General features: G+C 41.1%; 1 protein-coding gene across 1 annotated transcript; it reads left to right on the top strand.

The window, feature by feature from the left end:
- The first annotated feature begins 206 nt into the window (after positions 1–206).
- rras2 (RAS related 2) lies at positions 207–27,883 on the top strand. The gene is made up of 6 exons (XM_020098874.2): positions 207–642; positions 22,742–22,829; positions 23,002–23,104; positions 24,626–24,734; positions 25,284–25,402; positions 25,918–27,883. Exons 1-6 carry the CDS (start codon positions 541–543, stop codon positions 26,003–26,005), a joined length of 609 nt encoding a protein of 202 aa, XP_019954433.1. The 5' UTR covers positions 207–540; the 3' UTR covers positions 26,006–27,883.

Raw genomic sequence — 27,883 nt, 5'->3', positions numbered from 1 at the left:
GATTTTTTTTAGGTTAGGGTCAGGATTAGAATAGAGTTTAGGCTGTCCACAATGAATGGGTGTCCTAACAAGGATAGCTACTCAAACTTGTGTGTGGACTGTTTTTAGCACAGCCCCTACAGATTGGGGACTTTTTTGGAAAGTGTGTGTGTGTGTGTGTGTGTGTGTGCGTGTGTCTGTCTGTGGCCTGTAGAAGGGCCCCTAGCGTCAGACTTGGGTACTGTCCTGGCTGACGATGACTCCCACTTCAGGCTCCACACCGTGAGTATCGCAGTCTTGATCGCGGAGGCTGAAACGCGGTGAGGCGCTCGGACAGGAGGCGCCCGTAGCTCCCGTCTCTCCCCGCCGGTGTTACCCGTGTTCTGACCGGACTACACCGACGAGTCTCTCGGCACATTACACCTGGACTCTCCCCTCCCCTGTCTCTGCTGCTCCGGCGTCTTCTCCACCACCGCAGGGCCCTCTTCAGTTTTTACAGGAGGAGGAGAAGACGAAGGGAGGAAAAAAAGTGGGTGTTTCGGCGGCAGCAAAGTGTCCTCGATGGCCGGCTGGAAGGACGGCTCCGTGCAGGAGAAGTATCGGCTGGTCGTGGTCGGAGGTGGCGGCGTCGGGAAATCAGCGCTGACGATCCAGTTCATCCAGGTCAGTCCATGTCCGAACCTCCCTCCCTTTCCCCTGAGCCACCGCTTTGATTTCCCCTCCCCATGTTTATCCGAGAACACACCGCGAAGGACCGGGGAGGGAGGCCAGACTCGGGGACCCCGTAAGCGGATACCGGGCTCCTGTTCCCCCCCCACCCCCTCCCTTCTCCGCCACTTCACCGAGGCCTACAACTTATTTCTGGGGTTTTCTAATGGGTGAGGGGTTTTCACAGTTCGAGGACTGCTGTCACTTTAACACCACCACCATTTCCGACGCATCTACTTCCACTTTAGTCGAAAGAGAAAGGAAAGTGAGTTTGACCAAGTTGTTTTGCAGCAGATTGAGACTCCGTGCTGAGCTCAGATTGAGTCTGTGTAGCTGCAGCACTATCCAGGAAATGCAACCTTCAAGTAAATGGAGGAGAAGTTGCTCAAAAGTCTGTGAAAGGAGACCAGAGGAGCAGGGGAGGAAACAATCCAACTGCTTCAAATCTCATTAGAAATATGTGAAGTTGAAATTTAAATCCTTCAGGGTTGAGTGACTGTAAAATAAGCAGCAGCACAAAATGTCCAGGGAAAGATGATTAACTTTTGAGCTCTGATCGGATGAAGCTGCTGGTTAACCTCAATTCAAAGCTCCATTAACAGCAGGCAAAATATGCACATTCTTAAAAAAGAAAAGTACCTCTTGCAAGATAATTCAGGGGTTAGGCTGCAGCCTGCTCATCTGTGTCACATATAAAAAAGACATGTAAACAGTTTACCTCCCACTGTCCCTGGTTACATTCCTGGACACACACACACACACACACACACACACACACACACACACACACCCACCCACACACACAAAGCCCTGCCTTGCTTTGACCTTCCAGGCTTTCACAATAGTCACTTAGCAGAGGACACACACACTCATACTCACACACTCGGTAGGAAAGCGATGACAAACTTTGCCCTTTTGCCTTATGCACCCCCCCACCAGCAGCAGCAGCAGCAGCTCATGTTAGTGTGTTCTGGCTTCCAGGATACCAGACTGCAGGCAGCTGCATGTCTCCACACTGTCAGACAATGGTGGCCTGGCACACGTTATTCAGAATGGGGGGTGAAAAGCTTGTGAGTGTGAGTGTGTGTGTGTGTGTGTGAGAGAGAGTGTGGGGGCTTGTGTCTAATGAGGGTTCAAAAAGCTCATTAACTGCATACCAACTAAAAAGGGATCAGATAGCTGTGGCACAGTTTTCTTGCCATAGCCTAGTGACCGCACTGACCTGAAGTAAAGGGAGCATTTACAGCTGAACCTGCAGGGATGGAGGAAGTACTCATTAAAAGTACAAATAAATAGACTAAAAAGTACTAGAGTAAAAGTTATAGTACCTCATTAACTTTTCTACTTGAGTAAAAGTTAGTAAAACTTGCTTTTAAATATACTCAAAGTATGAAAAAATAAACGTTGCAGAGAGTAGCTTATTACCAAATAATACTGCAGTGTACTACATCATAAACTGTGCCTACTACATATTCTGTTTAATACATGAATAGTACAGATTCTATGGTATTAATAAAGAATGCTGCCGGTGATGCTACTGAAAACACTTCATTGTTAATTGTTAATTAATGGCTGTCTCAGCGGTGGCCTCTTCCAAATCAATTTTAGATGTTTCTTCACTTGCCCGCTCTGATTTATCAGTGGACCGATCCCCCTCTCGTTGTTGATTACAGAAACAGAACGGATATTTGCTGATATATGTAGTGGAGTAAAAGTGAAAAGTACTTGAAAATATATCTACTAAAGTTAAGTAGTAACATGAAAAATCTGCAGTAATGAAGTAAATGTACTTTGTTACATCCCATCACCGTGAATGTGAAACTGACAGAAAACATTTCACTTGATTTAAGTGTGAATGTCATCATCATGTTGTCGTTAAATATTTAATTTGTAATGTGACATTAAAACATGCTGTTGCTGATCAAACCAGTTATCTAAAAATCTCAGTGTTGTAGATAGAAAATTATTCTCGATACCTGCTTTTGAATTAATAAGATACATGATAGATGCAACAGAAATGGTTTTATCATTGCATTAAAGTGGCTGCACATGCTAACAGAGATTTTAGCATAAAACTGCTGCTTCCACGGAGGATTCTCTAGAAGTTTCCTGACAGAATAATGGACAGTCATATCAATCAAAAGCTCATTGCTGAATCACCTGAAGCGTTTTATTTCTGCTAAGCGAGTGAGTTCAGCGCCATCTGCTACAGTTTTTAGACGATATTACCAAGCTGCCGGCACTGTGTTCCTTCCATAGATTCAATTTGGGAAGTAAATAGTATAGAGTGTGAGTTTGTTAGTTTGTTAGGATTTCTTTGTGCCAATCCTGAATTGACACAAAGAAATCCACTTTGCGTGTTTTCGTCTCATGCATGACTGGCATAATCTGGTGCAGTGACAGTGAAAGAGATTGAGATGTTGACTTAAGGAGGAGAACCTGCATCCTACTCAGAAGTTTCTGGAAGTCGCCTGCCAGGGTGGTTGCCTGCCAACAGCTGGTTGCAAAGTCCAGGCTCTACCGTGAACTATGTTGAGTGAGTGTTGTGAGTTTTTTTGGGGGGGTGGGGCGGCTGATGGTGTGTGTTTGGGGGGGGGTCTGAGTCAGCCTGGGTGGGTTAATGGTCATGGACCATGTGGAATTTGGCCCTTCGGCAAAGGAAGTCCTTCCACTGCCGCGCTAAGGACCTCCCAGTTTTGTATGGAAAAACATGACCTGCTTCCTGATTCACAGGAACTACTTGCTTGTGTTTGTGTGTGTGTGTTATCTTGACAGAGTATGAGTTAGATTTATTGTGTGGTGTTTTGTCAAAAATACAAGTGCTTGACAAACTTTTCACCAAGAGTATTACATTTATATAGATGGTGATTAAATTTCAGGCATTTTTACAAACAATATTCTCTATCATTAAAGGTTCAATGTGTAGAATTTAGTGACATCTAGAGGTGAAGTTTCATATTGCAGCTGAATACTCCTCATCTCACCCTCCCCTTCCCAACATGAAAGAGAACCTGTAGGGAACTTCAGTTGTCATAAAAACATGGCAGCCTCCACAGAGAGGACCCCCCTCCATGTAAATATAAAGTTTTTAAATGTAAAGGGCCCATTCTATGGTAGAGAAAACAACAGTTTATACAATTTAGATGAAACACACCAGTAAAAACATCATTAGGATTATTTAATATTCAGTTCCTGCCAAAACCCCCTTTCACCTAAATCTTACACCCTGGACCTTTAAATAAAGAAATAGTTACTGTTATAAATAGACCAGTAAGAATAGACTACTCGATAGTTTTGCAACATACTTCTAGTTTTTCTGTGAAGGAATGTGTGTGTGTGTTTGTGTGTGTGTGTGTGTGGCAGTGGCGGCTGTGGGTGACCGCGACACATTAATCATTTTCAGAAGCACGCTGTTTTGTGCCATTTGGATGTGTTCTACACTGGAGCCAATAGACATGTTTTAAATACCATCATTTGGTGAATATAAACATTTTCACAAAAACTCTTTTTAATCTTGCAAAGTAAACCAAACTTGTAAAGTAGCTGTACTTTGCCCACAAAAAATAAGGGGGATGATCTAGATCAAGATGTATGTGACTAAGCAAACAATTCTACAACTTGATGCCAACTTTGAAGACAGTTTTCGATAATACTGGATTTTGTGGGTAAATTTCATTCATTTCTTAAAAGTACTGGAGTTCGACAGCCAACACTAATTGTAATAGTGCTGAGCAGAGTCAAATACAAAAAAACTGTTTATTGTGCTGAAACAGGGATTTTTTAGGGTGTGAGAAGATAAAGGATGAAATCGCTGGTAATAGCAGAATGGCAGGGTCCTCGGAGCTGCTGGCCACCCTAATGCCAAGCAGTTGACTGAAAGCTACGAAGCTTAAATAGCACTGGGATGACATAACTGAGTCATCTGACAAAAGTTGTGAAGCGCAGTGAGTTGTCTAATGTGATGTCTGTGAGGGAGGAAGTGTCCCAAGTAAGGGAAACATTACTCACGTTGGCCATGAGAGGACTGCGTGTGGGGTGGAGTGTGTCAGTAGTTTTTTTTTTTTTTTTGCACATACATGAATATCAGTCGCCAGCCAAATGTTTCTAAACTTCTCAGCTTTGGCGGCTTTAAAACTCTGGAGTAGTGTGGACACCAAGCGCATCCGTTGCAGAGTTGATGCAGTTTAAAATGAAAACCTAGTGGAATGATTGTACCTCCTTGGAGGTTAAAAAAAACACGACAGATTGACTCAGTAACCAAAGAAGCTGCTGGAATGAGATGGCTCTATAATGAGATGTTGTGTTGTCTGATTGCTGGCTGAAAAGCTTGGCGGTACTTGCTCACATGCTTGCTAATATTAGCACGGTGGCAGCCCGTTGGCAGTGGGCGACTCATGCACAGGAGCAAAAACATCCCGACTGATGAAGTCCAGACAGATTAGTTGAGGATTTTTGTAGACCGTAGCTTGATTTACATCTTCAGCACAGAAGTGACCTCTCTCCATCTCTCTATACTTCTACTTTCACGTACTCTAGCTCACATATTTTCTAACAGGGCTTTGATTGCTTGGATATGAGGTCATTTAGGAGGAATGCTGCCACAAGTAGTAATTCAATAGAATAAACAGGGTTTTTAAGGGCAGCCAAGCTCGGGCATGTGGAGGCAAGGTAGAGTAATGATAGTCGTGCTGGAGCTCAATGCGGTGGGTGCTGTTTCATCTGCGTTTCTCAGAAACAGCCACAAGTGGTTAGGCAAAGTGTTTGCAGCTACACTTTAGTGTGTGTGTGTTTGAGACTCGAGTGTAGAAGCTTTGTTACATGTAACACAGAGCACGGCATGCTCTCGGCCCATTTTTGGATGCAGGCGTTTTTGTACGTTGTCACATGCCATACTGAGTGAGTGGAAACAATTCCATTTGTTCTACGAAGGGCGTTTCTTCATCTCCTTTAAGGGAGATCATATCTTCTTTATAACAGAAGACTGAGCTACATGACAGAGGGCTCTTTCTTAGAGGAGGGTTTACAGCTGTGGCAGTTGCTCATTTGTGCGTGCGTGTGTGTGCGAGCCTGAGCAGGTGATGAGAGTAAATTGTTTATTTAGCTCTGTTCGAGGGTCACCTGTTGATTTCTCACACAGCATAACCACAAGAGCAGAAAAGGAACTCATCGGTTTTTCACAACAGCACTAAATCCGTTTAGAACATATACATGTAAATATATGGCTGAGCAATAAACCAATATTATAAAACACATTATATTGTATATATATATATACAAACTGAACCTTTAATATTACTTAATATATAATAAAATGATAATTATCACAATATAATTGTCATCAATGACTTAATTAATTTTAGTTTAATACCTTCAGTCAGGTGATATGAACTTTTTTATTGTAGTCCATATCGTCTAGTCCTATGTAAATATACTATATGAAGGAAAAATCAACAACAAACTTTCTTATGACTCATCCATCCAGTTGACAATATCCACATGCACAAATATAGAAAACTACTGTCCTCTGCATATTTCAAGAAACAGCATGGAGTGTGTTTACTGTAGCTGGAAGCATAATGGTAGCATCCGTTGTAATCTCGATTTCTTTGATTTCTTTTTTAAGATTTTAGTTTACAGTGATATTCAAAATGATAGCTCACAGTTAAACACACGGAGTCAGTGTTATTGTGCCGTCTTTTCTCTTTCCCACCACCAGCTTCTACCCTCATTTGACCTCTGTGCTGCTACACTGGTCACTGTTCTCATGCACAAATATCACTTTCCCACACCGACCCTGTGTGAGTTATCGATGCTAAGTTCCACCAGCGTTGGGACTGTAATACTATAGGATTTCTGGCTCCTTATTAAAATTGAATGCTAACAGCGTACGCTGAGTATGATTTTATGCTTAAGAGAGAGCTGAAGAAGAGGTGTAGAATTAGTTTGAAAATGTTTAAAGTAACATATACACTGTTGCTATGAGAGAGAAACAAAACACTGAAATAAATAACATGCATTGACCCGTTAAAATCAGCCATAAAGGGAAGTTCATCCTGCCTCCCTGTGTTGTTTTGAGAGGGATTTAACACTGCAGATATAAGAAAACATTTTATAGAGAACCTTTCAAAATAAAATCACCATTTGGCCTCAGCTGGGTATTTTCTCTTCCTCTTTTTCATGTCAGCATGGAAGTGTTCATTCTTACTTATGTACCTTTACTTCACAGCATCAGTGAACATCAGACTCTAACCAGATATTCCCATTTATCTATAGTCTATGCTCCTTATCCTTAGTTTAGAGGGTCACAGGGGGGCTGGAGCAGAACCCTGCTAACAGTGGGTGAGAGGTACGGTACACAATGGACCGGGTCATACAGGCTATGTTTCAGTTTTATAACAGATTTAAAACAGAGTCTGTCCACACAAGTGTTTCAGCTCTGCATCAGTAATACTCCCTTTCCATACAGACAAACATGACAATGTATATCACATGACCATTTACAAACACTTACAGAAAAAACTATGAATGAGAAAAAAACAATAGTGAAGAGGGGGGATTTATTACTTAGACCGACGATGAGGTGGAACTGATACTGAGAGTAACTGTTTCCCATGTTTTGGAGTCGTGACTGATTAAGAACCAATCAGGAAGCAAATGTGGGCGAATGTGTCATTGTTTCCAAGCATCTTTTCAAACAAAAATGTGGCCAACGTTTCCAAACTCCAGAGTGGAGTGAATGGCTGGCGTATACGTAGCGTCAGTGATGCATTTTAAATCAAAACGTAGCAGTGTGGATTTAACAAAAGAGAAAAACAACCATTCACATTCACATTCACATTCACATTCACACCCACTACCAATCTAGACTTTCAATTAACATAACCCCTATCTGCATGTCTTTGAACTGTGGGAGGAAGTAGCCAGAGAAAAACCCGCAGACACGGCGGGAACATGCAAATAAGATACAGATAATATCGGTATGAATTCACATCAGGCCTTGAGGTTTGTGTCTGTAGAACAGAGGCAACAGAGTTTATAGTTTTCAGAGCTTACATTTACTCTGAACTGTGTGGTCAGGTTTCTGAGGTGTGTGAAAGTTGACATATGGCACCAGAGCTCATTCTCGCTTCCCAGAGAAGAAGATAGTTTTAAATGTTTTGACTATGCAATGGTTTTTTTTTTGCTCTAGTGTCACCCTCAGTTAGAAAGGCCAACTGCTCTTATAAGATATTCTCTCTGGAAGTTGCACATTCACACTTTGAATATAACGTCTCCAAGACCTCTCCTCTTGTAGCATGTTAGATTGTTTGTGCCATCATCTACATACTGTGGGATATGGAACACTGCAGCACCAAGGGCCTTACCTTTTTATTTTTGTTTAAATGCATTGATGAATATCCTGTTGCTGAGATAATTCAGTAGAATCTGGAAAAATATCACGCAGCACACCATAGGAATGTTCATGTAGAAGGGAGTTAGACACTCCCACCCATCTGGGAAAGCTCAAGAGATGAGCAGGTCATTCTTTTTCACTCTGAGCTAATGAGAAACTAATGACTGTCCTAGGAGGAAGACAGCGCTTAATCAGTAATAGCTAAACGTACAATAACGAGATAAGTACAACATGCGGCACCACTGGATTATTTTATGTTTTTGTGGTTGATTCCACTCTGATTATATATGTTGTACATGTGTTTTGTTGTCCATAATGAATATGATCCATTGTCCATTAAAATAACCAATAGGAGTAGATTTACTGTTATACAAATGCTTTTACACATGTTTATTAGTTACCTTCCTTTTGTGAGTGTACTTCCTCATTCTTCAGAAAAGGAGCTTTATCCTTGACGTTGGGCAATACAGTGTTTTATATCTGGCAGGTGGGAATGTATAATGTCCTCCACAAGTCAAGAAGAATGTCTTGTACTCTTCAGTGTATAATCTACTCCATCTTATAAGGTGAGGAGAAAGAAAAGTAATTATTATGGATGCAGTGTCAGTGATCAGATCTGCAGCATCATCTCTGCTGTGCAAAGTTGTTAGCTGGAGGCGAAGGTGTGATCCAGAATGTTGCCCACCAGATGTGACTGATCTTAGATCAGATGATAATTGCAGCCACTCCCAGCTCTCTGTCTCTCTCTGCTGCAGCCACAGGAAAGAATAATACTGATGAATACTAAAGCATGTCTTCACAAGTCTGTGAGTAAAGAGCAGAGAGTTTTTATAATCGCAGACTGGAAATTTTATAAAAGCTGGAATATTTTTAATATGATATGCAAATTCTAAAAACTATTTTTGCAACGTTTTCCGGAGGTCATGGCTAGAAATGGCTTTAGTGTGTTGGTGAATAGATTACTTCCCATGTACAAATAAGTTATAAGCCATTATTGATGCTGCATACATTAACCAAATAATCAGCTGCATGTACCGTATTTTAGATTTTGAAGAAGCAGTAAGTATCAGAAATTTTCACATCCTAAAAAATGACTATGAGGGTGTAGTCATATTGACAGTATTATTTTTGTATTCTTTGGTCTAATAACCTGTGACTCACATTGCAATTTAAACTGTATTTTATTTATGAAAAATCCTTGAATGGATGCTTGTGTTTAGAAAACATATTACAATTCAGAACTTTGGCATCTTTTACTATTAAATATTTATTAATATTTCTTACACTAATGTACCGAAAAAGAAAAGTACATGGAGCCATCATGGATTTGATTTTAATTCATTTGTGCCAGAAAATACAGTCAGAGAAGAACCATAGGACTGTGTTGTTTTCCAGTGGAGAAAATTAAATGTTTGTTGCTCAACTTGTCTCCTTTGTGTGTGTCTCACATTTCACCTCAAAGCTACGTTTCCCTAGCGTACTGCACATGCTCATGTTGTTAACATAGAAAACACTTGGGGATTCGAGTGGAGAGGTCCTGCAAGTCGCCGTGTGGATGCACAGCAAAGGCCCAACAACCGGCAAGGACAGCATTCTGCTGATCTGTGTGTTTGAGTCCCCTTAAAGCCTTGTTAAATCAGGTTTTAGTGTTCAGCATCTTTATTTTCATCATTATCTTCAATAATGAGGAAAGATGTTTACTCTTGTCTAATAATGATATTGACAATTCATTTCAATACTAAAAATATACTTTTCGATTCTACAAATAATCAGCACTTGTTCCTGTGTTAATAGAAAACAAAGAGCGATTCAGTTGCTGTTTTCTGGAAACAACCTGACCTCAGAGCCAGGTCTCAACAGATTCTCACATGCTGCTTTTTAACTTTATGTAGTATTACATTAGTGTAGAAAGCAAGATAATGCTAAATACAACTTGACACAAAAATTCTGATTTGAGGTTTTATTTGAATGATTATAATATAATTATTATTAAAAAAACAACAATAATATTTCCCTTTTGTTAGGTTTACTTTATTTTTTGCTATTTTCACCTGTCATAGCCCCACGTGTTTTTCAGTCACTTCCCCTCAGTCAGACAGACACAGAGGAGGTGGGTTTCTCAGCGTTGTTTTTGGCTGTTGTTGTTCTGTGTCTGTTTCAGAATAACTGGCAACAGTATCAGCTCTCACATCTCAGAGTCATATAACAACAAGTCTGACTATGGGAAACTGACGTTTTGCTTATTTCTGTAACCCGGTCCCACCACCCGCTAACATTGAACCTTCCAATTTAATAAACAACTTTTGAATTGAGGAGCCTGTATTTAATTTGAGTGCTGCTGATGCATGATTATATGTTGGGTGTAGTGTTGGTTAAGTCTACATTATTTGAAGTCGCGGTGTGAGACAATGTGCACTAAACTCAGTTAATGGAACACAGTGAACGCTTCTTTTTATATGTCTGTGCTTGTCGCTGATGCTGAGCCCCAAGCTGTCTGCCAGGCAGCTGGTGGACATTTGGCACGTCTCACACAGACACTGTCCAGAGGCCTGCGGGGCACCTGCTGTCCATCAGTGGGAGGTGAGGCCCGGAATGAGACAACCCCTCAACAGGTGACGCTACAGCAAGACCCACTGTCCAAATGTGCTGATGACAATGGCCAAGTGTTACTCACGTCCCTGACAAATGAGCCTCTGAGTCTCTCTCACGCAGATAACATCAGAACCAGAGAGGCTGCTCAGCAAACATCAGACACATGTGTAGAATATGTCAGCCTGGTTGAGTCAGTGACGCAGCTATTGTGTTACTGTTATGTTGATCTAACCCAGACACACACACACCCAGCAACTGTATGCGACTCTGTGTCCTCAGCACCAGTTGGTGTTGGCAAACCCAGTGTAGAATTTAAAATTGCCACACACCAGTGAACACCAAGTCAACAGCTGCCAAAAAGGGTTCGGTATGTGTAACCAAAACACTGGCATGCCTGTCTAGAGGCTAGTTTAAGCATGCAGCGCTCAGGCGCTCCCAAAACCACAACGCACCTAGCTTACAAGCTGGCAAGTTGTTTTTTACAAGTTACATACTACTAGTAAGTCTGTGAAGATCCTCAGTCATCGAGGTCATTGTATATCCAAGTGCTTAAAAACAGGCCAACTGGACCTAGTAACGTGCTGCTAGTAGCTACATATTCCTCTGCTGGAGGAGTTAAAAGAGATATCCTCATATTCATATTGAGTTAATAACCTTGCTGTGACTGTAAGTCCTGCTGCGGGTCAACAGCGCATGTTTGCAGGTTCAATTTCACCATTTGATTTCTTAAGAATACATTCATTTTGCCATTTCACGCTGACGTTTCCGGGTCTTTGTCTTCAAAGTCCATAGTAAATAATTAACATGCCCTCCGTAATAAACTGAACCAAACTCATATGTAGAACCAACATGCTGCCAAGATTAAGTGACCTCTCAGAGCTTGATTGTGAGGCCTTTGAACAAGTTGCAGTTACAAAAGAATGATTCATCAAATGTCCACTTCACTGTACCGCACTCTGGTACAGGTCTCTGAGGTGCTTACAGTCACTGCAGCATGAAGCGGGCTTGTTTAGGGAACTTGTTTTCATGTTGTTCTGACTGTTGCTGTAATATTGCACTTCATGTCTCTGCCGGCGTCGTTGTTATGACATGTGGTTTATGGTGCTGTGAAAGAAATGTTTTACCCCAGGCACCAATAAAGTAAAACCAACTAGCTATTGTCATTCATCTGATTTTTTCCCATCAATTGTTATGTCTACCAAGGAGGTTTTGTTTGATTTGGTTTGATTACTCATAAACTGATGAACCGATTTCAATGAAAGTTTTTGGAAGGGTGGGGCATGACCCACATTAAATATATAGATAAGTAGATTGAGTCTTTAATCGGAGGTATGCACACTTTTAGTTTATTTAGGTTTTCTCATCATATTTCACCTATTTGTATTTGCCTTCTAACACGAAATTGTAACTGTAACACGGACAATCATTGATTACGGGGAGCCGTTTCTACTAGGACTTATTTATGAAGTGCTGCTTACTAAACTAATAGCTTTTCTGCTGCCTGTGTTTTTAGGAGTGCTAGCCTGAAAGCACACAACAGTAATGCTGCTATGTATCTGACATGATGCCAGTGAGTGGCCCCAATTCCTCTGACATATCACCCCACGCCAAGAATTATAGTCTGCAGTAGTGTACGCTAGTGCAGAAACACACACTCAGCAGTTGTACCAGAGGAAAGAGAGGAGGTTGTGGGGAATGAAGTGAGATGAGATGAATACATCCCTGCAGGTTCTGTACAGATTAGTCTTAGTGTTTGGGAAACAAATTGGTCTTTTGAATGTAGGTGGGAGTAGAAAACAATTTGTTACGAAGTAACATGTCAATTCTGCAGTTTTCTGTTATAAAAGATGAATGTTCTCGCAAACCAACCATTTGGATCTTCTGACTGTTTGGTTTTGCAGCGCTGATCAGCATCCGATTATTTTCTCAGTCATAAGGTTTTCCTGAAGAGCATAGACCCTCTGCACTCCGCTTTGTTTGTGTTTTTGAAAGTCACAGTAGTTTCTCCACGCAGCCACTGCAGCAGCTGGTGTCCTCTCACTCAACCGTCACAATCATGCTTTATTGATCTAAGCATGACTAAGAATACTTCTACACAGAGAAACAGAGGAAGAAGAACAGAGTGATGGAAAAAAGCAAATGCAAACACTATACTGTCTGAGATGGTGGGTGATGTCAAGGGTTTGGTTCTCAATATATCACCATCATAGACGGTAAAGATGGATGATGCGCCACACCCATTCTCCTGTTTTAGGCTAAAATATCTGGGATACTGATCCAGAGTCTGTGAATGAGATCCAGGGATGGAGCCGCAGTATCAAGGTCCAGCCTATACCAGCTGTCAATTACAACATTTCAACCCAGGAGTACTTGAACATACAGGTACAGTGTGATAAGCTTAGCATTATGATATTATTCGACATGTACGTTTTATTTTGGTCTTAATCACTAAAATGGATGAGGCAGGGTTTATAATATACTGCACTGTGGGGTGATCAATATGATTTGGCTTCACTTTTCAGGCACTGTTAAGTCATCCATTTTAATATCCAGTGTATGATCACAATGTATGGTGAGTATTCTGGGTCAGGATTAGATGCTGCAGGTACTGATATTTGTCTTGTACTGTAGCTGATTTAATGCTGGTGACCTGACAATGGTGTAACCCATTTCAGCTTGGATTAGCTCCAGCCAACCGCCCACAACCTTTAAAGGATAAGCAGTATAGATAAAGGCTGGATGGATGATCTGGTTTACAGTAAAATCTTTACTCCTTGACTACATAAACCTCATACCCACAGTCATTTTGATACAGCATCACATGGGTTTCATAGGTTTTCCCACATCCACAAAAGCAGGCATTGATGAGGACTCACCACAGCGAAACGCAGTCAGGGGGAATCACCATGTTTTTTTAGAAGGCAACTCTTATCAAAATAGGTCTTTATTCACTGTCTCTCCCAGGAAAACAAACCACGGCCCTAGAGAAAACGTCACTGATAACCCATCAATGACTGGGCTTAGAGCGGATTTAATGAAGGGAAGGTGATGTCACATGATCAGTAAGGCCGGTTCACACAGTTCTCCATCTTTCTGTTGTTCTGTGTAATCAGTTTGTTAGCGTCTAAAATATTAACGCAGGTCTCCACTCACAGTTCTACAAAATGCACTTATGGAATGAAGATAAAGAAATGGTTTGTAGTCCGACCCCTATAGAGCAAACAGGCGGCTTTGAGCCAAGTGATCTGGTGGAAAAAGGCCTTTAAATGGCACCACTTTGATTCTGCGCCTTTGAGCGGGTTCAAAAGTGTTCAGAGTCCAGCACACATTGATATTTAGCAGGCCGATTGAAGTCTTAATGCCAGAGAGGTTAGAGGAGAGCAGGGGGTGACTGTGCCAGGAGTTGGCCCACTTGGTGGGACATTTATCCTCTCCTTTATTCTCTGCATGGGCGCTATCGCCAGCTCTTCAGCCTCGAGTGCTGTAGCTGGGCCACTCAGCACATACTGTATGCCACTTGTTTTTGTTGTAAAAACACCAGTAAGTGCATACTTAATAGTACAAAGTTATAAATATGAATATATGAAAATATACAGTGTTAAACTGTTCCTACTATCTATTACAATTATATTTTACTCTGCATTTTAGCCACAGAAATCTGGAAATAAGGAAACCTCTCTAAATCAGTCCAATTAACAAGCAACCTGTTTAACCCATAGACTGGATATAAAGGTGAATGACGCGTCTCCACTTCCCCCCACTATCTGGAAATGAAACCAAAATATACAGGATACGAAAGAAAATGATGGCCAATGAACAAATCACAAATGCACAGTAAATTTAAGATATCAAGTATACATATATAATACACAGTCAGGTGAGAGCATGATGAGGGAATGAACATTCATTGCTAATCCAGTCTAGTCACTCCAAAACAGGGCTGGGCAATATGATTTCAAATCATTATCATGATTATTTGAATACACAGTCTTCACACAAACTGACCATCACATTTATGTAGTTATTAATCAATGGTGTCAAGTCATCAATCCGGATCATTCTGGTCACTTTAACCCGGATGTCCTGCGCATCACGTTAGATCGAGTTGTGTGCAGCAGGTGAACTGAGGGTGCACAAAACCTTGGACTTTTTCTTAATGTGTATAATTTCCTGTCTCAGTGAGAGGTTTTTAGTTAATTGCCCTGCTCTACTCCAATATAATGTTTTTTGCAAGGGTATGTTTTTTATTAGGGGAAGTCATAATAATAGATTGCAGTGTATTATCCCTTAACTTGAAGAGCTTCACTGATTTGCTGGCAGTTAAAGCCAGGGCAATGAATAAAGGGACGGTCTATTGATCTGCTGTGCATTAAGAGGTGGAGAGCTTGTAAGAGTGATGTGCACAGGTTCATTTAATTCGGCATCGAGCCAAGCTTCAGTGCTGCATTCAGTAACTGTAAATATTCACTGATAGTGTTGTTACTGTGCATGTCGAGCATGCAGTTTATTATCATTAGGCTTCACAGGACTGGGTTAAAGAGTTTAGAAAATGACAATCAAAAAGCTTCTGTTATTGTCACGTCACTGTGCAGCGATGATGTGATCTGTCCTAAAGCTTCCCCAGCTTCAGCAGAACCCTTCCCTTTGGCCTTTTAAGGCCCCGGACACATTGTGTGCTGCCTTTCTCTCCATGTGTATTAGGTATTGAATAAGTGACCTTTCTGGTTTGCATGAGCTCATGGGAAAAGTGGGTGTTTCCACAGGAAGTTATTGCCTTTCCCTCCCCCTCTTCTTCTCTCGCTCTCACTCTCCCTCTCCGTGTCGCCTGCACTCTCCCTCCCCCTTGTATCTTTCGACCAGTCTTATTTTTTCCACCATTTCTCACTTCAAGAACTCTTGAAGTGCTCAACAAAACAATGTCGCTCACACAGATTCCTGTTAGTGTGTGTCAGATCCTGTGAAGCATGAGAAGACAGCCGGTGTTGGAGGAGGACAGGCAGTGTAAAGATGCAAAGGGACTGGCCGTCATCTGTTTAACATTAAACCCTTATGTTAGCTGTTTGATAAATGACAGATGTTGTGTCGTCCAGCCCCAGATGTTGCTGCAGAGGTTAAACCTGCACCAGTTTTAGGAGGACAGGAAGTCTTTTCTAACAATCAATCCACTCATGCATTGATTATGCATTGATTTCTTAGGTAATGCTTTGGTAACAATTAAAAGCTTGGCAAAACACTACAGTAGATATCTGTGAACTGAGATTCACCCTGAAGATTCCAAATATAAAGCTACAAAACAGAAGAGTAGTTTACCTTTATGTTGTATCTGATGGCAACTATCAAAATTGATATTTAGAGATAAATTGAACTATATCAATATCAGGTAAAGTAGTAAAATAGTATTTATGCATTTTATTGCAACCACAAAATATTCATTATTATTATTATTAAAGAACATTTGTGATGTATTTACATGCTTGTAGAATTTCTGGGTCGATCTCGTCATGTTTTGATTCTATCAGGGATGGATCCTCACCATCTGTCACAGTCTTCTGCTGTCTGAGGATGTATCTTGGCAGGCTCCAGACTGTCTGGCATGGAGTTTGTGTCCTTAATTGAAATTGCTGAACTTGGCTCTGGCCCACAGATCAATTCTTACAAATGGCATGTTTCACCAGTCATCAGTCACTAGTCACCTGTTACCCCCACCCTGGCATCTTAAAGGTTTCGAGCTTCTTGATGTTGTCTATGAAGCTCTTTATTGCTCTGTAAGTAAAACCCATAACAAGGACATATTAGGTGAAGCTTTAGTTGAACTCTTAAGTGAACTACGGAAAATGTCCGGAAATCGAGGTCTGGACATTGTCCTGGAGTTTGCTTTTCACATATGAAGAAAGCTGCAGGAGATTGTCCGGGTCTGACATGGTCACAACAACAGGAAATTGTTCAGAACACTCTGGCGAGGGGGGGGCACCCAGGTAGAGCCAAACAATTCTGTTAAAAGCAGATCTATCCCAGTGTCGGCCATTAGGGGCAAAAACTCTTGAATCTAATTGTCTAAACCAAGTTAAACATCATCTGTGTCTTCTTTGTCTTCTTTATTTCCCCTCTGCCTGATATGTTTGTATTATTTTTGTTCTTTGCGCGTGTTAGAGACGTCATCAACATGCCCACTCATTCGCTCTGATTTTTCCTGAAGTTTTCGGGCTGTATTCTCAGATGGTCTCACTCTGACATTTTAAGGACATTTACCAGGGGCTGGCTGGAAAAGTTACGTAAAGTGCCTGGAGCAACTGACTCGGACTTGTTCACACGTGCGGCCCCTCCATGAAAATGTCGAGACTCCAGTGCACGTCTTAAAGCAGCTTAAGAGAACCATAGATAGATAGATAGATAGATAGAGTACTTTATTCATCCCCGGAGGGAAATTAAGGTGTCATAGCAGCTTGTGTATCGGAACACAACAAAACACAATGCAATAGAACAAAACAAAACAAAACATTTAGGTAAAAAGAACAGAAACAGAAACACAAGATGAATAGGCAGACAAGTAGTGCAGTGGCAATATGATGATAATAGTAATGATGATATGATGGTAATGTTATTGTTAGACAGTATATAAGAATAGTAGTACAGTATATATTTATATATATATATAGTATACAGTATAACATAATATATATTTATATAGACAGTAATTATACCAATATAATAGCAGTATATAGTAATAATGGCAGCAATAGTATATATAATAATAATAATAGTAGTAGTAGTAGTAGTAGTGATAATAATAATATAATAATAGCATGTAAAAAAATAGCTTCTCCTGATTGTTGAAGAGGCATTTCCTCTTCTAAAGTGATAATCTTACTAGATTTTGTTTTGGTTTCTGTGAGGGTGAAGACTTGGATTCCTGCAAAATTGGACGAAACATTTGATACAATCATATCTTGTATGTTGGAAAGCTGCCCGTTGAATCTTAGACAGACACCTTTACAAACCAGTGAGAGCCGAGTGCTGCGACTCCACTGAAGCAAAAGTCCAAAATGTTTCTCACGGTGACAAATACAATGACCCTTTCTCGTCTGTTTTCATGAACAAAGCTTTCTGATTAAACTTGAGCAAACAATGGAACGACTCCTGAGAATGTGCACAGAACAGTTGTTGTTCACCTGCAGTTTATTCTGCAAAATGAATGAAACCATTCTGAACGAATTTCAATGTGGAGCTAGTTTTGTTTTCCACAAAACACTTACTGAACAGGCCTGTTATGTTCAAAACTCCAAATGACAAAATCTCCTGGAGTGTGTATCAGCTTTGGCAGAGGAACCCGCTGCAGTGCACTGTGTGTGTGTTGTGTTGCAGTGCATGAGGAGGTCGGGGAATGTTTCAAATCTGCAGATACTGACATCACATTTTTCCTGGAAAAACAGAATTGAATGGCCTTCAATCTACGTTTCTCTTTAATTAAAAAATCACTGCAGCTAATGACTTCCGAGTCAAGATCTGTGAATTCTCATCGGGCTCCAGGCCAAATGCAGAAGGCAATAAACAGCATTGATGAGTATTTGTTTTAGCTCAGCTTTCCCTCTCATTATGACAGTGCACTCGGCAGGTACCAGCTGAGTGCAGACAGTGTGTTTCTGCTAATTACCACAGAGATCTGCACTGTTGCTGAATCTGTGGTTTTGTGCTCTGCATAGTTAACGATGCGATATCGGCCTAAAGAGGCTGCTCTGACGAAACCAGTAGGATAACTGACAGAGATGGAAAAGGATCTATATTTAGCGCCTGTTGGGCTGTTTGTGTGAAGAGGAAGTGGGTGCATAGTGCAAGCATGATGCTGATTACACGCCTACACATATCAACCATTCTTGCTTTCCTCGAGGCTGGCAACCGGCGGCCGCACCAGACAGGATTTATTGCTTTATGAAGAAGAAACACAGTTGCACAAACACTTGATAAGATTTTTTGATTCTGCAATTGTGGTTCTGTCTACGAAGATTTGTTCAAAAATGCTTTTTTCCGTAGGAGGAAGGTCTCAGTTATTTTTAATATTTGTTAGGAAGTTGACCCACAGGAAGTTAACCAACAACCATTGAAGTTGTTTTTATTTTTTCATTTCCAGATTGTCTCTGTGCTGTTCAATGTCTGAACATTGAATTGTTCAGACAAAATAGACAAAATAATTAGTTTTTTGAGATCAGCTAGGACTTTGGGGAAGTGTGATGGCCATTTTCTATTATTCATTTGCTATTTTATTGCATTTTGAAGACTGAATAATTAACTTGTTCATCTAGAATAAAAAGACCATTCTTTAAGTCTGACACAAAAAGCAGAGCTGCAGCTGAGACTCGTCCACCCTCTTTGTGAGCGCTGTGTAGACAGGCCTTGTAATGTTTTCCTGGTGTGAGCGTGCATGTGCTGTGTATGTGGGTGGAGTGCTGAGATGTATAGCTGAAATGCTTGAGGAGGAACTGAGTGACGGATCAGTGGGTGGGGCAGGGTAGCAGAGCATGTCATCTGTGACATCAGCGCCGCCCCGAGGACTCGGCCCAGGCCGGCTGCCTGCTGCAGAGGTGGAGTTTCCTTCCTGCAGAGCTGACCGGGGCCGAGTGTGGCCTGACCCACCTTGCCACCAACATTCAAACTGCACTGCAGCTTGGCCCTGCAGGCATTTGGATTTTACTCCAACTGTTTTGTTTTTGTTGTGTTTTTATTAATGATCAGTTGATGTAACTTCTGTACCCACTGTACTGATTTTCTTTGGTTTGAAAATCCAGTTAAAATAATTTTGACTTCTGCTGAACAGAGGCAAAAACACAAGGTAGTTAATTATCCTTCTTTTACAGCTCACAAATGCACACACCCACCATGCTGGTCATGTCAGAACTGGCCCAATGATTACCTCAGTGAAGCATGAGTTGTTCTTGGCTTTTTTAGCATCATTCCTCGCTCCATGCAGGCTACAAGATGTTGCAGAGCAGACTGGCTCAGATGGTTAAATAGTAGTTTCCCCCTAAGTTTGTGAAGTTGCTGCAGAACTAAATGATTCAGTAACTTTAAGTTGCTGACCCCACTGTCCTCATCTCCTCATGACAGTTTCTTGGAAATTTGTCCAGGACTTTTGTCACGTACCTGTGAAATAGTTTGGCAGAAAACATCAAGCGCTCCGATGTCACACTTTGTCTTTGTTGCAAATAGACTGGATATCATCTGAAATGTTTTTCCATGCTTACATTATGTCAGCTCCATTCCCACAACAATACATAACATCACAACAGCTTTCTATTCAACTTGCGAAAAACAATCTGCAATTATATTGACAACTAATTTGTCATTTTCTATAATTTTTCCATTAAAGATTTCAAAGACTAAAGGAGCAATTGGTTAATTAAAGAAATAAAAAGTTAGATAAATTGTCAAAGATTCATTTTATTTACGATTTATTTTGTAAAACACTAGTGAAACTAAATGCAACACTGAGTAAAATCAGGAAATATCTGATCAAAAATGAACAAAAAGAAAAATATAAATATAAATTATATTTGCAACTTCTCAGACAGTTTCTGATAATTGTCCTGTTTTCGTCTGTGGATCTGAGGTTTGATACGTGGTCCTGCAGGAGATGGATGTAACTGTAACTTTTGGGTTAAATTTCTTGGCTCATTCAGCCTGATTCAGCCTGTTTTAAGAGCCAGTTACATCTGATGAAGTCATGGACCAAAATAAGGATTTATAGGTCATATTACCAGCCGTGACTCAGGCTGGCTTATGTCACATAGTTATCGGAAGTCCTCTTGAGTCATGATGCACTCCCCTCACCAAGCCCATCGTTCTATCGCTGCCCAGCTGAAGAACCTGCCAGGCCCTGTTAGTACTGGCTCTGCTGCTGCTGGCACTAAGAAACAGCCTCATCCATCATGGCTCTGGGAGGGTGCAGCAGCTAGCTATGCTACCCGTGCATGTAGAGGGAGGGAAGGTAAGACTGGAGGAGCGCGGCGCTCAATGCAGCTGCCCGAAGTTGACAGAATAGGAATAAGAGGTGGACAGGAAGCAAAGGTCACCTGCTCAGGCTACGGCTCAGAGAGTGGCAGCGGAGGTGGGAGGGACAAGAAACACAAGCAGCGTTTGTTTTTCTGTCTCTCTGGTCGTCTGAAGGCAGTGCAGTGCAGCGAAGCACGTTCTAGGATACACAGAGTAATACTGATGAATTATTGAACAGTGGTGAGTGGATGTGACACAGGCCGGCACGCTTGCATGCTGCAGAGCGACGAGAGAGTGTGAGATCAGATGACTCTGTACTTTCAGGATTTTTAAAGTGAAAACCTCCACCAAGGCCCAACAGTCCCCTTATGAACCACATTTAAATTCACAAGATCTGGATTTTTATGTGGATCTGCACCAACTTGCTCAAAATCATAAATACTAGTCCCCTAAACATCAAGATCCACGAATTATTCAAGATCCACGAATAAATAAAAGATAATGGGAAAAACGGCCTGTCCCACAATGTTAAAGAAAGAAAAGAAAATATCCTGGATCCACATCCTGATATTCTGGGTTCCACACTGACCCATACCACATCCTTTTCTTTGCCATATATCTTGGTAATTATGGATTATGGCTGGTCAAATAAAACAAACATCACATCGGGCTGTAAGAAAATAAAATAATCTTTTTTTTGACATAGACAAAATGATGAATTGATTATTCAGGGAAATAGTGAAAATAATCATTTGACTGTGACATATCTTTGGTATTTTAACACTATAACTACTTGTTATCAACAAAAACATAAGATGATACTAATAATATGTTAATGTGTTAATAACCGAATTAGTCATTAACAGTGGTCTTGTATCAGTTGGGCTTTAACCAGTGACTCACCAGCCTGTTTATGATCTATAGCCTGTATGACTCAAAGTGTCAGAGATGTGATATTTGCACATGCACACAAGTCATCTCTTGCCTCCCTCAGCTGCCAAATACCAGCAAATAAACTGATCAGCCAGTCACTGTATGAGACAACACACACACTCACACACGAACAACACAACTGTTACTGGAGAGAGTTTAATGTGGCTTGTCGTTGGAACAACGGGGAGTCCTGTCTTGGTTTTATGTTCTTGTGATTGCTCTGTGTTTTTAGGGTGTTGGTTTGACATTCCCCGAGCACTCCCCTCAGCTGTCACCACTTAACTAGTCCCCGAGGAGAGCGAGAACTACAAAACATGAGAAAAATGTAAAAAATGCATGATTCCTCCTCCTCCCTACCCCCTGGCCCCACCCTTCCAGTTGAGGTTACTAGGAGACCAGATATTGGCTGCGGATTCAAAGCCTTCAGGAGTGAGCGAGCGGCGCGACTGCTGTAGCCGAGGAAACGTCTTGTAAATGTGTTATTAGCATGAAAAGCAGCCCGCTGTCGAAACTTGAGCGTTAGTTGCTGTGTGGGTGAATATTTACTTCAAGCGTCTGCAGGCGTGTGTGTGTTTACCTCCCGTCTGCAGGACAGTAGTAAAGATAGAGGTCAGTGAGGCTGTATGTTCCCTTTTAACCTAAAACACAAGGCCGTGGCTTTCTGTGTCCATTCCTTTGTGCTTAGTCGTTCTAAGCAGGATTTCAACATAAACAGTCGTGTTCGCGACAGTGGTTCTTTTGAAAGTGAAGTTAACAGCTATTGTTTAATTGAACACACGCGGTATCAAATTGTCTTTTACTTTTGACAACCCTAGTCTCATCATACCAAGTTTGGTGGAAATCCATTCAGCAGTTTTTGCATAATCCTGCTGACAAACAAACCAACAAACCAAAGGACAGGGGTGAAAACATAATCTCCTTGGTGAAGATAAAAACAGTGTGATCAGTTAATTTACTGATAGAATAAAACAGTAACCCTGCTAGTGTTGCTCTTGTTTGCTGCAAAGCTCAGTATATAGGGAATACTGCATATAGTGAACAGTGTATACAGTGAATACATTATTAGGTCACAGCCTGTGTCTCTACCTGACATAATTACAGACGCCAGACAAACTCAAGGTTCTTTTCTCTCTCTCGCTTTCTCTCCCGCAGTCGTACTTCGTCACTGACTATGATCCCACGATCGAAGACTCCTACACAAAGCAGTGTGTGATTGACGAAAGGGCGGCCAGGCTCGACAGTAAGTGCACTTTGCTGGACAAACACAAGCGTAAACACACAAACACACACACAGAAATACACACACATAGGCTGTTAGTTTCTATTGCATTGTATTCGAGGAACTAATTGCAAGAGTGGAATTTGCTGCAATTCCTTGTGTGTTTGTGTCATCGTGTGTGCACACTCTCTAGTCCTCGACACGGCTGGACAGGAAGAGTTCGGAGCCATGAGAGAACAATACATGAGGACGGGAGAGGGCTTCCTGCTCGTCTTCTCCGTCACTGACAGAGGAAGGTGAGTGACAGTTCTCCATCATTTGCAAACGCGCCTCACACACACAAGCACAGCTCACACCATACACAAACACAAACACACACCTCTCTGTCTTTCTCTCTGCTAACACACCTCTGTTGACTGTTACTCACTCTCTCTCCCCCCTCCTCGGCTTCTCACCCCACATTTCGCTCTGATACTCTCACTTGTTGCCCCCTGTGCTTCCAGACCCTCTTTTGCCGTTGCTCTCGTTGTCACTTTTTTGTGCTTTTGTTCTAAACACTTCCTCTCTCGTCCTGTTCTTTTGATTTCACTCATACCTTAACTTTCTATTTAAAGCCACTGAAACAACAGTATGTGGACGGGAACAGAGACATCTTTAGTTCTGCGTAAAATGTTGGATAAACATAGAAATAGTTTGATTTCTCTCTTAAATCGAATCAGTATGTGTCAGGCTGAATTCTAAGGCAATGTGAATAATGTCAATGTGACATATTGGTACAGTAAGAATTAAGAAATAGTTTACAATAATTAAATATCAAATATAATAATTCTATAAATGATTATGAAATAGAGCAAGCCAAATATACCATGTTGTCAAATGCTGTTAGTCATTTAAAGCTCAAGTCAGTTATCTTTAAGATTTTGGCCCTCCTTGATTTTGCGACAGCGGTGGTAACCATGGTAACAGCAAGTGTGGTTTAATACCACAGCTACTGCTTTGTCAGAGAGACAGCGGAGCAGCAACTGGTCTGTGTGTTTACTGCACCACCAAGACATGACTTGTTTTCATAAAGTAAAGACAGCGAGCAGTAAACAGTGACGCTGTTATCAATGAGTCGGTTTCTATGCACGCGTTGTTTCTCACTGAATTTCTACGATAATCGCTCAGATCCTCAAACCATAGATCGAGGATTATATAACTTTAAGGGGAAATAAACTATATCATGAGATTTTCCTAAATAAAAGTGTGATTGTCAGTAATTTTACTGACTCTATCAGGACTTAAGTCAGCTTAAAGATATTTTACGGGTTCTTCTTGTAGTTAGTCCGTCACATCCCATACTCTGTCTTTGTGTCCCTGCCCAGCAGTGCAGTGAGCTGCCGCCCCCCACCCCCACCCTGAGCCCCCTCCCACTGTTTATATTGTAAACAGTCTTTCCTTCCTCCATTTATATTCGTCAAGTCTTTCCAGATTTACTATGTGCTCACCAGGCTGTCGGTGGAATCCTGTCCCGGGCTTGCAGTCTCACTCTGACTTTTTTTTCTTCTCCAAGATTGACATTTTTTATTTACTTTTTTGGGTTGAAAAACGGCTCATGACATTTATATTATAGTGGCACAATGATAAGGTCAGTGCACTGAGAGAAATAAATGTCATGTTCCTGTAATAGTGAGGTTGATGCTTCCTCTTTGCTGACATGTTCAACCCTTCAGTCTGATTCACAGCTATGATGATGAACCCCCAACGTCTGTTTGTTTGTGTGGGGGGGGGGGGGGTCATTGGTTTGGAGGTCTGACACATATCATCATGTTTTACAGCTTTGAAGAAATCTACAAATTCCAAAGACAAATTCTCAGAGTCAAAGACAGAGATGAATTCCCGATGATCCTCGTAGGAAACAAAGCAGATCTGGAGCCACAGAGACAAGTAAGTCCAACACAGATCTGAACTCACTGACTGCCAACACATACCCAGTGTGATCTTCTGAAGAGATAAGGATTCACATTTGCATACTTCAAAGTGGAAGCGAGCGCTGCAGCTGCAGATAGCTGCTCAGATTCAACAGGATGTGAGTGGAAGAATAAAAGAGCGGCTGTAGGATTCGTGGTGTCTGGAGGAGGGGAGGATGGATGTATGAAAAGAAAAGGGAGTGTGATGAAATGATGAATATTTGGCTGTTGGTGTGTCACCTGTCACTTCTTACAGTGAGTCAACACCACCCCCTTGTGGTGGAATGGAACAATTTACAGGCTCAATGGATTTTATCCATCAGAAACAGATTTTTAGAAAACTTGTGATGGCTAATTAATCATTTCATTTGACACGATTAAGAAGTTCAAGCTCAATATTCAAGGTAGCACTTCAGCTCGCTCCTGTGTTTATGAAACACAGGGTTTGTTGTGAGGGATTATGGGAAGTGCTTTGACATGTGCTAGAGCTCAGGTGACATTCAGCCTGCTCTTCTTTTTGCCTCAGGTAACCCAGGAGGAGGGCCAGCAGCTGGCCAGACAACTGAAGGTCACATATATGGAGGCTTCAGCCAAAATCCGCATGAACGTAGACCAAGCTTTCCATGAGCTGGTTAGGGTAATCAGGTAGGTGGTTGGTAAAAGCACAGTTTACACATTGTTTACACATGTGGAACTTTCAGTGTTTCACCTGTAACAGAAGACACTTTCATGAAAAATATCATGGATGCACACCCCAGTGAAACTAGTGCACATATTGCTGTTACACTGAATATTACGTTTTATTAATTATTTGCTGGCCGGGGGTTTGATTGAAACCCCCTTGGTTTATTTTCAGCCTTGGACAGTTAATACAAAATACATTAATAGAAACAACAATAGAAATGGAAATTACTCAAAAATCGAAATAATTTCTTAATGACAATTCTAAAGACAATTCTAAATCCGGTGTGGTGCATGAGATATCTGTGTTGTGCTCTTGAACCTTGCCCACTTCAAACCCGCACACACAGAGATCTACGAGGAACAACCACAACTCTTCTAAACTTGGTTGAGCACTCGTGTTTTTCAGAAAGAAGTTGAGTTTTCCATTTATCATTCCTGTTGGAAAAACAAACATCTCTCTCTCTCCCATCTCTCAGGAAATTCCAAGAACAGGAATGTCCACCGTCGCCAGAACCCACGAGAAAAGAGAAAGACAAGAGCGGCTGCCATTGTGTGATCGTCTGAGTCGGCCTTATCACTGTATCTCATGCAGCTACTCTCGACCACCCCGCCCACTCTGCCTGACATCACATCCCTCAGAGGATGACTGACCGCTGCCTTCTCCACGTGCATGACTCCAGACAGCCTTTTCTGAGATACTCTGACCAGGAACTGCTGTCCAGGACATCACTATGGACAACTGGCAATGCCAAAATTTTAACACCACTCTACCTTCAGCCGTAATCTAATCCACTTGAGAGAGTCCCAACACTAAACATTGCCTTCTAAATCAGCCTGACAAATTAACGTTTTTTGTACTCTGAAGGACGTCTCTTGCCTTGTAGTGACATTTGTACCTGCTACCGAGATTGAATGAAAATTATATATCTAGAATGTTAATGACTTTCTTTAGTTTCCAGAGTCTGATCAGAGCAGAGAGATTATCGTATGAAGCTTTGTGTATGTTGTGCCATATCCACCTTTACTCCCATGTGCTAATCTGCTACTGTACATAAGTGACATTTGTTGTGATTTTCAAAGTGTATTTCTAATGACCTATTAAATCACCACAGTACAGTGTGTGAGGTTGAGTTTGGTTTTACACATATGAAAGTGAATATATATAAGGATGTATATAGATATAATACCTAGACGGCCCTTAAAGCTACAATGATGGAACTTTCTACCGTTCTGCAGTGGATTCTTTACTTTGTCTGTGGTCTCTGCTTGCGTCTCAGTTGCCAAATATGGAGTGTCTACTGTATCTGATTTTCTTTTCTTAGTCTTACAGATAGAAGGTTTTATCCTCCACCATCTCCTCAGTGTACAGAAAGAAATCTGTCGGAAATTCTTTCCATGAAGGTGACGACGCCGCGTAGTTTCAGTTCTCTAAGAAGCAGCTGAGAAAAAGATCAAAACACTGATGGTGTTCGCTCTCATTCAACTTCTGACAAATCCATTTGTTGCAAATCAAGAAGCTTTCAGTTTAGTTCAGATCATTCCAATGTCACGCATCATTTCTGTCAAACATTTAGTCGACAATTTCACTGTTCTATCATTCCAATAACACAGTGGCAATGTATTTGTTTTGTGTCCTTGATTTATTCTGTTACACAACTTTTTTTTTTTAACCCCATGGTCTGCTAGTGGGAAAACCAGGACACGAGGAAGCACTGAGATTAAAAAAGAAAAAAAAGAAAACTATCCGTCTCCACCGGGACATGAACTCAGCAGACCTGCCACCTGTGGAGCCGTCATCGCCACGATACTGTTCCGCCTTCCCTCGCCACTTCTGTACTTCTGTTAGGGCATAATGATGAAGTACTGCAGTTTGTTTTTTCATATCCTTGTCTTGTAATATAAACAAGAAAATCAGATGATGGAAGTAATGGACTTGATTAAATGTTTCTACTCTACTTTTATACATTATTTTCTATCAAACTAGTTATCAAGTATTTTTATATGTTTATAAGTGAATACATGTTCACAGCGCAGCTGTGTATGTATGTAAAGAGGAATATTTAATTCTCTTTATTTAAAACTGAAGATGACTGTTGCCCCAAATCTACAAAATTAGATTTTTTTAATCCAAATGTGACCAAGAATGTTTTTTCCTTATCGTGGCTTAAGTAATGGAGTATTGATATTTATCTGGGGGTGATTACCTCCAGCTCAGTGGAACATGCCGGATCAGATGGGAGATAGAAAAGGTTCTGGTATTTACGTGGGAGCTTAATACCACACTAATTAATTATTATAAATTCTGAGATCTAATCATTCCCCATCTCATCACAAATCCTAGTGTACATGCAAACATGCTGTTTTTAATTTTCTTTTCTCTATCAGTGTCTTTTGCCCTGTGTCGAGCTTTTTGGTGCTAAAATAAAATCTGTCATTGAGCCA

The sequence above is a fragment of the Paralichthys olivaceus genome, chromosome 1 (genome assembly GCF_024713975.1).
Source record: "Paralichthys olivaceus isolate ysfri-2021 chromosome 1, ASM2471397v2, whole genome shotgun sequence".
Taxonomy (NCBI): Eukaryota; Metazoa; Chordata; class Actinopteri; order Pleuronectiformes; family Paralichthyidae; genus Paralichthys; species Paralichthys olivaceus.
Note: the sequence above shows the minus strand (reverse complement) of the source record. Positions and strands in the feature narration are given on the sequence as shown.

Excerpts from the sequence above, each read along its gene's own strand:
- rras2 (XM_020098874.2), top strand. The coding sequence starts at position 541 with ATGGCCGGCTGGAAGGACGGCTCCGTGCAGGAGAAGTATCGGCTGGTC. Across the intron at positions 643-22,741 it reads TGACGATCCAGTTCATCCAG|TCGTACTTCGTCACTGACTA; the intron begins GTCAGTCCATGT and ends TCTCTCCCGCAG. Across the intron at positions 22,830-23,001 it reads AAGGGCGGCCAGGCTCGACA|TCCTCGACACGGCTGGACAG; the intron begins GTAAGTGCACTT and ends CACACTCTCTAG.